Source organism: Agrilus planipennis, unplaced genomic scaffold, assembly GCF_000699045.2.
Source record: "Agrilus planipennis isolate EAB-ADULT unplaced genomic scaffold, Apla_2.0 scaffold179, whole genome shotgun sequence".
Lineage (NCBI taxonomy): Eukaryota > Metazoa > Arthropoda > Insecta > Coleoptera > Buprestidae > Agrilus > Agrilus planipennis.
The window spans coordinates 404,430-413,444 of NW_020438885.1; the positions used below are offsets into that span (position 1 = coordinate 404,430).

A 9,015-nucleotide genomic window follows, 5' to 3' on the forward strand; every position below is an offset into this window, starting at 1 on the left:
TGTATTTTAATTATAATAATGTTACCATTTACTTCTCACAGTTTAGTTTTATTTTACCCTTTTATTGTAGAGTGCAGCAAATGCCCCCAAATCGTGGTACTCAGCCAATGTTAATGAGTTTACAACCAACAGTTCCAGTACCGCACTCAGGTATTTTAGATCTTGACTGCTTGAAAGTGAATTTATGTTAATGGATGTTTTTTCATTTAATTCAAGGAGTACTTGTTTCTATGCCTCAAGGCCCACCCCTTATGCCACCGACTTCAATGCCCCAGCAACCTCAACAGCCAAAAACCATCATGCAGCAACCTACACAACAAGGTTTGTTGTAATTCAGTTATAATAAATTGATGTGATTATAAAAATAAATCACATGTATTCTAACAAATTTCTTTTGCTTTCAGTATATCACTATGAGTCTGCACCAGTGGAAGCAACAGAGCATCAACATCAACCACCTCCACCACATCAGACGGTTTCTGAAAATGATCATTCTGCTCAGGTGCAACAAGCTCAAATGCAAAATTCACCAAACACTAGTACTTCTTCTATGCCCCAACAATCAACCTTGGCAAACACTAAAGAAAAAACCCCAATGTGTCTAATCAATGAATTAGCTAGATATAATAAAATTCAACATCAGTATCGTCTCACTGGAGAGCAGGTACAAATTAACAACATTGGACTTAGTTTTATTACATAATATTAAATTCTTTCGTTTCGTTAAATTGTCGTCGTCTTTTTTATGTATTCTCAATTATATACAGTGGAGTATATTTATGTATAATTTATATAACACTACTATTGAAAAAATAATATGATAATATGCCATTAACATATGTATGTAAAAATGTAACGTTGAAATTGTCTGTGTTACAAGTTTGGATTAATTTTAGGGGCCAGCTCACAAAAAGCTGTTTACTGTTACTTTAAAATTGGGCAATGAAGAATATGAAGCTGAAGGACCAAGCATAAAAAAAGCCCAGCATGCTGCTGCTGCCTTGGCTCTTAAAAGGACAGATTTGAAGCATCCTCCTCCAAAAACTGCTCGAATTAATAGGTCTGGCCTGAGGAACCCCGGTATGGTCACTCCAACAGTAGAATTGAATGCACTAGCTATGAAAAGAGGAGAACGAACGGTGTATGTGCTAGATAGTGTTCCATCACATCAACCTCAGGTTAGTATACAATATTAAAAAAATGTACAGAACATTACTAAAAAAATTGTTTTATTTAGGGATACATTTCACAAACTGGTTATTATCCTCGACATAATATGTATAATCCAGGGCAACCACGTTATCCAAATTTTGATATTCGGCGGGGCCGAGGATACCATACCCATTATGATCGATATTATGGACCGTATAGACCTGGTTACCAGCATCCTTCTGGAGAACCAGTAACTGTACGCCTTCGAGTTGGAGACAGAGAATACCCAGGCGTGGGATGCACCGTTCAGGCGGCCCGTCATGATGCAGCATCCAAAGCTGTCGAAGATATTAAACAAATGGAAGCTGAAGAACAACAACATCAGCAGCAGCAACAACAGCAACAACAACAACAACAACAACACCAGCAGCAGCAGCAACAGCAGCAGCAGCAGCAGCAATGCAATACAACACAAGAAAATGGTAAGGTTATCAATTAGTTAAAAAAAGTAAGTCATTTTTATTAGGTATTGTTAATTTAACAGGTTACTTGGTAACGACAAATGGAAATATTAATCAGGATTTAAGTACAGAACTCAAATCTCCAATTTCATTGGTACACGAAATTGCCCTTAAAAGATCTCTGAATGTAACTTTTGAGGTTCTTAGTGAGAAAGGCCCTCCTCATATGAAGATTTTTGTGACCCAATGCCGAGTTGGGGATTTAATCGCGAATGGGGAAGGAAATGGAAAGAAATTATCGAAGAAAAGGGCTGCAGAAAAAATGTTAGAGGAACTAGCGAAATTGGGACCACTTATTAGTACTAACAATATGGCTCATCTAAAACGCAAGAGGGTAGTTGCTAAGAAAAAAACTAGGAACTTGATTAAAGTTAATGCTGACAAAAATTCAGAATATACTGAAGAGATCAATCCAATATCGCGCCTGATACAAATACAACAAGCCAATAAAGAAAAAGAACCTGTTTACACAGTGAGATTAAATAAATTTCGATAGTGTCAGTTTATTTCACTGTTTTTCTCTTTTAAGGTAGTAGAAGAAAGGGGTGCTCCTAGAAGGCGTGAATTTGTAATAGAGGCTTCTGTAAAGGGACACTCGTGTACTGGAATAGGTCCCAATAAAAAGGTGGCAAAACGTAAGGCTGCAGAAGCATTGCTTAATTTATTAGGTTATTCGAGCAGTCCTGTACAGAACATACCTCCAAAACCAGTAATCAAATCTGAAAAAGAAGTAGAGTTGGTAGACAAGCTGCGGAAAGTAACATTCATGGAAGAAAAGTCTGAAGTTTCTGTTGGGGGCAGTGGAGGCCGTCAATTGGTTCCCGGGCTTTTGCTTGTAGGAGATCAGTCTGCCAGTTTCCAGCAGGTATTTGTAATTGTATGAATTTAATAATCGATCATAGTTTGGTGTGTTATTTGTAAGTTTCAGGTTTTTACCGCATGATTAGTAATTAGGTAAAATGTGTTTTAGAATAAATCAAAAGTAAATTCAGATATGTTAAATTCCGGATCTGGCGTCCAAGCTGATGGGAAAAGAGGCGGCCAATCTCAAGTATCTAAAATATCTTCACAAGCAACTCAAAGTGTTCGAGCTAAAGAACAGCTTCTATATCTGGCTCAGCTGCTTGGTGTCCAGGTTCAGTTTTCTGATTTTCCAAAGGCTAACCATGAAATGTACCTCACATTGGTCTCTCTCAGTACACAGCCTCCTCAGGTACAACTACCTTATGATAGATTTTTTTCGGCATGTCTTAATGAAATAGTCTACAGAGGCTAGTTTTGTATGCTTTTTTGTTTAGTTAGAATTCAATAATTTAGTTATTTCCCGTTCTTGTCGTTCTGTATGCTTAGTCCAAATTTCTTAGGCCAAATAATTTGCTTGTATTTGCTTTTTTTTTTTTAGATATTTGCTTTTTGTTGCAGTGTAGAAAATATAACAAGTGGTGTTATCAGAGTATGCGGTGATGGATTTTGTTGATTTATTTCTTTTATAAACAAGTCAATAACACTAAATTATTATAAATACACGGTAACTATTTTTATAACAATTTTTAAGAATTTTAAGAAAAAACATTAATTATTATTTAACTGCTTTTAAGTTATTTTTTATCGGATTGATGCTAATTTTGCGTCTTTGATTTAGTACAGTTATGTTGAGTATTTCTTATGGATGTATAAATGAACGTTAAAAGTAATTAAATAGAACGTTTTGTGTAGGTGTGTCATGGAGAGGGTCCTACAACTGAGGCTTCTCATGAAAAGGCTGCTTTAGAAGCACTGAATGTTCTATCTGAGCTGGGATTAGATAATGTAACGCCCAACAAAGAAAGTAATATTGAGGGGTATGTATAATTAATTAATTGATTAATTGTATTGTTACTCTCTTATACGTCTCATTTTCGTGAAATCGTTAATTATAATAATGAAGACACACACCCATTCTGATTTTGAAACAGGATAGATATTAATCAAAATTTTGAGTTTTTTCCACAATTGCGATTGAATTTAATCAAGTTTTTAATTTAGAGTACAGAGTGCAAGCAAGCCTCAAGTAGTGCAGAAAACGCAGATGAATCAAAACGGCATTAAGAAATAGATTACATTATAAATTTTTTGTCTGTACCAATGAAGATATTTTATTAATAACTTATTTATCAAAACCATTTTGGTTTTTTAGAATCTATATTTAATTGTTGTATTTTTAATTTTTGGTTTTCATTGGTACAGAAAGTTTTCAGTTCCATGCGGCCATGTGACATGGACGGAACATGTAGTTATTTACATTAAATTTATGTTTTATATGATTTCATACCATATAAACATTATATGAAATGATTTCATGTTACTGTAATTTGTTGTCATATAGCTTATTCACTTGGCTATATACAGTGCTTCCCATTGGCTTTTTGAGGGCAGAAAGCTCAATAGGGAAACAGTAGTTCAGAATTGATATTTGGGAACTTTACACTCTTAAGATTGTTAAAATTTTGATTAACGTAGAAGTATTTTAATACATTAACATACAAATGTAATCCTAGATGTTTTTAAGCTATGCAATTGTCTATTTAGAGTGAATAGGGCGCAGTTCGTTGTAGTTCGTAGCTAAATAAATGAGGGGCTTAGGCATGATTTAGCGTTTGCCCTTCTATTCGGCATCGTATTTTGCCTGTGTTTACCTTAAATATAAATTATTTGATATAAACGAAATGTAATCAAGTTTTGCCTTACTTCAAACCATAACTGCGCCTTATTATTACAGTATTGATGTTCTCTAGTGCTATGCAATTCTGATCTGCTGATGAGTTAAAATTTCTTTGTAGATTGATTTCAGTATTCAAGGGGCTTATAAATGTGCTTTTAACTCTCCAAATATGTAATCGACAACAAACCTAACCATTACAGTTACTTTGTAATTATTTATTCAGGTTTATTAAAAAAAGATTATGACTAGCTGTAGCTTTAAGTTTTTAATATGTAACATAAGTAAATTTGTATTAATGCATGCTCCATCAGAAATTGAAATCAATAAACATTTTATTTAAATTGGCCCTAATTATTTAAATATGTTGNGCGTTTATAGCTCCACTACATTTTGCCATAAAAATTCATAGAGAACATCGACTTGCACTTCCAGTCCCCAATTTAAAAACGTTTTTATTTCTTAATTGTTAATATTTTCTAAACCCTGGTTTTGAAAGCCGAGTCTAATGATAAGTGAAGGAATTCAAAATTGCTACCGCAGCCTAACTCTCAGAATACTTTGCAGTAATTTGGGTTGCCTATTTAAAGGACCAGCAGTCGTCAGGAGATTTAAAACAATTTGTATTTTAAATTCAAATTATGATGATACCTTCGCGCGAAATGAGGGCGCTGTTGTCGAGTTAAAGATAGAAATACTACAGTACGATTAGAAATTTGTAAGCAACTAAATTTTTGGATTTTAATAAAATAATCTAAATTTATTTGGTACGTAAGCAATCTATAAAAATAATTATGATTTTACAATACCTAACACTTATTGTAAATGAAGTTTTATCAGTTTGTGTTGTATATTTCTGTAATGTGATCATTTTTACGTTGTGTCCCGTACATTACAACTTTTTATACGTTCTCTGCTTATAAATGTGCTTTTAACTCTCCAAATATGTAATCGACAACAAACCTAACCATTACAGTTACTTTGTAATTATTTATTCAGGTTTATTAAAAAAAGATTATGACTAGCTGTAGCTTTAAGTTTTTAATATGTAACATAAGTAAATTTGTATTAATGCATGCTCCATCAGAAATTGAAATCAATAAACATTTTATTTAAATTGGCCCTAATTATTTAAATATGTTGAATTATGGCCCCTGTTGTGTCGCTCCTTATTTTGTGTAATATTTAGTAATTTTTTACAAACCATTGAAAATAAATGTTTAATTGGCTTATATACGAGGGCTGAAGTTTTCTCATATATGCATTTAAAAAATATTGATTGGTACAAAAAGAAGGAGATACGAATTGGTTTCCATTTGGTTTAGACACATTTTTTCAAGTATGTTTCAAACGTGATTAACCAACTAGGTGCAAGTTGTGGTTTAAAGGATAAGATAATTAAGTAAAAAAAGATAAAGATGCACAAGTCTGTGAATAGTATGTAGTCTTATTTTGTGTTACTGCCTTACTAATTAAAACTAACAATCGTTTAGCTCCTGTGTAGACACCACATAACATTCCTATGATTTCTATGGTTGTTACTTACTCGTTTAGATCTATGAAAGCAAAGCTGACCATAATTTGATATTATGAAATTGCAGTTATTGTCAGTTATTAATGATTTGTTAAATGTATTCATTTAATTATTAATTTAATATATTCACTGTTTAGTAATTCAGCAACACGTAATTTCTCACAGTAACAGTAGGTAATTGTAGTTTTTTTGTAATGTATTTCCCATTTTTACCTTATATATTATCTGTATTAAAACCATTCTAGGTGGTTGTTACATGCTTTTATTACTCATTTTATTTATTAACATAATAAAAATGTATGGCTGTAATTGAATTACAGTTGAAAACAAGTTAACGAGATAAACGCCATGGTAAGAACCAAGGAATTACTGTCAGAGCAATCATCCTGACATGATATAGTCAATGTCTACACAAGAGACCACCTATGTAGTGATAACATCTTTAATCAAGAATAGCGGTATGTCTATTATTCTCATAACAAAGAAACTATTATATTATCACAACCTTAACAATAGTTATTTTGTTTACATTTTCTTATTAGCAACATACTTATTTGTTTTGTTATGTATTTTTGCAGTTTGAACAAGTGCTAAAGCCTTCTACAGAAAGAAAAAATCAGTTAACGTTGATGATCCTTCGATTAATCAAGGTAAGATTTACATGTTTAGTAATTTACTTTTTACTTATTTTACAGTCATGTTTTTGCTTATTACTGTCACTTATTTGTTAAATAACATCTAGTAAGTATTAAGAAAAAGAACTGTAATTGATTTTTAAAATTGTCTTTATAAAGAAATTACTAATTTTTGACTTCTGTAAAAAAGATACTTCAGTATCCTTAATATTTATTTTTGGGGTAATTGTCTTATGATAAATTATTATTGGAGTCTTTTATTTAACGTTACTTAATGAAATTTATTAATTAATTCGTACAATAATTGAGTTTTTTAGGCGTTTTCTTAATGAATTTTTGACTCTTAACCTTTGTTATAAAAAAATCATACCTTAATGTTAAATAAAAAAACAACCAAGTAAAGGTTTCTGATTAAAAGTATACACCATCATTTTGCGTTAAGGTGTTCCGGAATACCTAGAAAAATTGATTTCTTGACTATAGTCAACACTAAAGAAGCCTTTTCATCTGGCTTGTTTTCTATTTATCATTGATACTATTGGGGAAGAATTAATAACTAATTCATACTGTAAGTTTTATTTTTTTTTTCAGTAAATATAGAAAATAGATTTTTGAAGTAATTTTTTTTATGTAGTTTATTATCTTTTTTTGTTGAAACCGTGCACATTCATTTATGTTAATTATTTTGTAGTTATATATAAGTTGAAACTTTGAAATGTTTCAAAATTAATTTTTATTGTCTTATTAGAAATGCAGAATAACTAGAAAAACGGTGAAACCTAAAATCTCTTTAGGTTTAGTCTTTCATTTTGAACTTGGCTCATTTCCGTTAACTTATTGAATAATTTGAAATAATTCTGTTATGCAGTTTACCATAAACAAATTACGAACGATTAACTTTTGCAATACATATAAAAAACATAAACAAATGATGATCCTGCTTTTGGTGCAGTTTTCGTTCATGAATAGCTTAGATGTATTTAAAAGGATCATTTTTTACTTATTTTTCAATCTTATTATGAACAATTAGCGAATTATTAATTCTTGTAATTGATAAATGTTTATTGTAACTAATTTCATTTAAAATCAGTTCATTGAGGGTCACATTCTGCAACTAATTTAGGTAATAATACTTAATAACAGTTAAATTAATATTTGCTGATTTTGCCACAAAAATTCATAGAGATCATCGATTTGCACTTCCAGTCCCCAATTTAAAAACGTTTTTATTTCTTAATTGTTAATATTTTCTAAACCCTGGTTTTGAAAACTCTCAGAATACTTTGCAGTAAATTGGGTTGCCTATTTGAAGAACCAGCAGTCGCCAGGGGATTTAAAAGAATTTGTATTTTAAATTCAAATTATGATGATACCTTCGCGCGAAATGAGGGCGCTGTTGTCGAGTTAAAGATAGAAATACTACAGTACGATTAGAAATTTGTAAGCAACTAAATTTTTGGATTTTAATAAAATAATCTAAATTTATTTGGTACGTAAGCAATCTATAAAAATAATTATGATTTTACAATACCTAACACTTATTGTAAATGAAGTTTTATCAGTTTGTGTTGTATATTTCTGTAATGTGATCATTTTTACGTTGTGTCCCGTACATTACAACTTTTTATACGTTCTCTGATAGTCAAAGATGATTATAGTTAAATATGCGGACAAAAAACTGTTAGTTTTACTTGGGAAGATTGTGATGAAAGTATAAAAATGTAATAAAGCAATAATAGTCAAGAAGATAGATGCTTGTTAATCAAAAATAGCGATTGATAAAGAATAAAAGTAATGTACTTTATTTTTTTAGTAAGCATATAGTAACAACGATATGAATAAAGCAATGAATTTAATTTTTAATTTTCTGTCCAAAGATTAAGTTTTTTTTAACAGCTACTTCTTTTGTAGGCATCGGAAGTCTTCAAAAAGTATTGTATTTTCAAAAAATCCGTGTTTTTAAATTACGTGCCAATAAAAATAAACGAAGTTTTAGTTATATAATTCTTTAAAGAAAATAATATACAAATGAAAATGATAATTTCCCACTCTTATGCCAATGGAAGGTGCTTATCAATTTTTTCACAACGCGTTTATAACTAAAACTTCTTACGTTCCTGTAGGTATTTAGGTATTTAAAGAAAACCAAAAGATAACATAGTACATAAAAGTACAAACTAATTGCAAATTTTAGCTGGTTACCTATCCATTTAGAAATGCTCCAACTTTTTTATAACTAAAATCCACAGATCAGATAAATTCGAGTGTAAATTAATTTATTTATCCTGTGGTCTAACGTTATTTATCGTATTTCCTACATGAAGGCCATTAATAATTTGGGAACAGGAAATTTAAACCACAGAAATCGTTTATTAATAGGCTAAATAAACTTTAAATGTTTACATTTATTGTTTAAATAACAATAAGGTACTTCTTAAATGTTATACTGCAATTACTAAGTTTCTTAATTTCATT

At 30.8% G+C, this 9,015-nt stretch overlaps 1 protein-coding gene and 1 long non-coding RNA gene across 3 annotated transcripts in view; both read left to right on the forward strand.

The window, feature by feature from the left end:
* LOC108740537 (double-stranded RNA-binding protein Staufen homolog 2) overlaps nucleotides 1-3,977 on the forward strand; it is a 7,843-nt gene extending 3,866 nt beyond the window's left edge. Inside the window, exons 5-11 of one of the 2 annotated variants that reach the window (XR_001938348.1) lie at nucleotides 897-1,178; nucleotides 1,238-1,634; nucleotides 1,697-2,145; nucleotides 2,203-2,538; nucleotides 2,644-2,886; nucleotides 3,096-3,201; nucleotides 3,390-3,482. Coding sequence is in view for 1 of the 2 variants with exons in the window: in XM_018474892.1 (XP_018330394.1) it covers nucleotides 897-1,178; nucleotides 1,238-1,634; nucleotides 1,697-2,145; nucleotides 2,203-2,538; nucleotides 2,644-2,886; nucleotides 3,390-3,514; nucleotides 3,699-3,768 (1,902 nt within the window). In the remaining variant the exon portion in view is untranslated. Of the gene's footprint in view, nucleotides 1-896; nucleotides 1,179-1,237; nucleotides 1,635-1,696; nucleotides 2,146-2,202; nucleotides 2,539-2,643; nucleotides 2,887-3,095; nucleotides 3,202-3,389; nucleotides 3,515-3,698 lie in introns of those variants that run through there. The other variant, XM_018474892.1, reaches the window with a different exon arrangement.
* A 1,319-nt stretch (nucleotides 3,978-5,296) lies between these two features.
* LOC108740538 lies at nucleotides 5,297-7,166 on the forward strand. Its single transcript, XR_001938349.1, has 3 exons — nucleotides 5,297-6,079; nucleotides 6,226-6,363; nucleotides 6,484-7,166. It is a non-coding gene; the product is annotated as an uncharacterized LOC108740538 (long non-coding RNA).
* The last annotated feature ends 1,849 nt before the right edge of the window (nucleotides 7,167-9,015 follow it).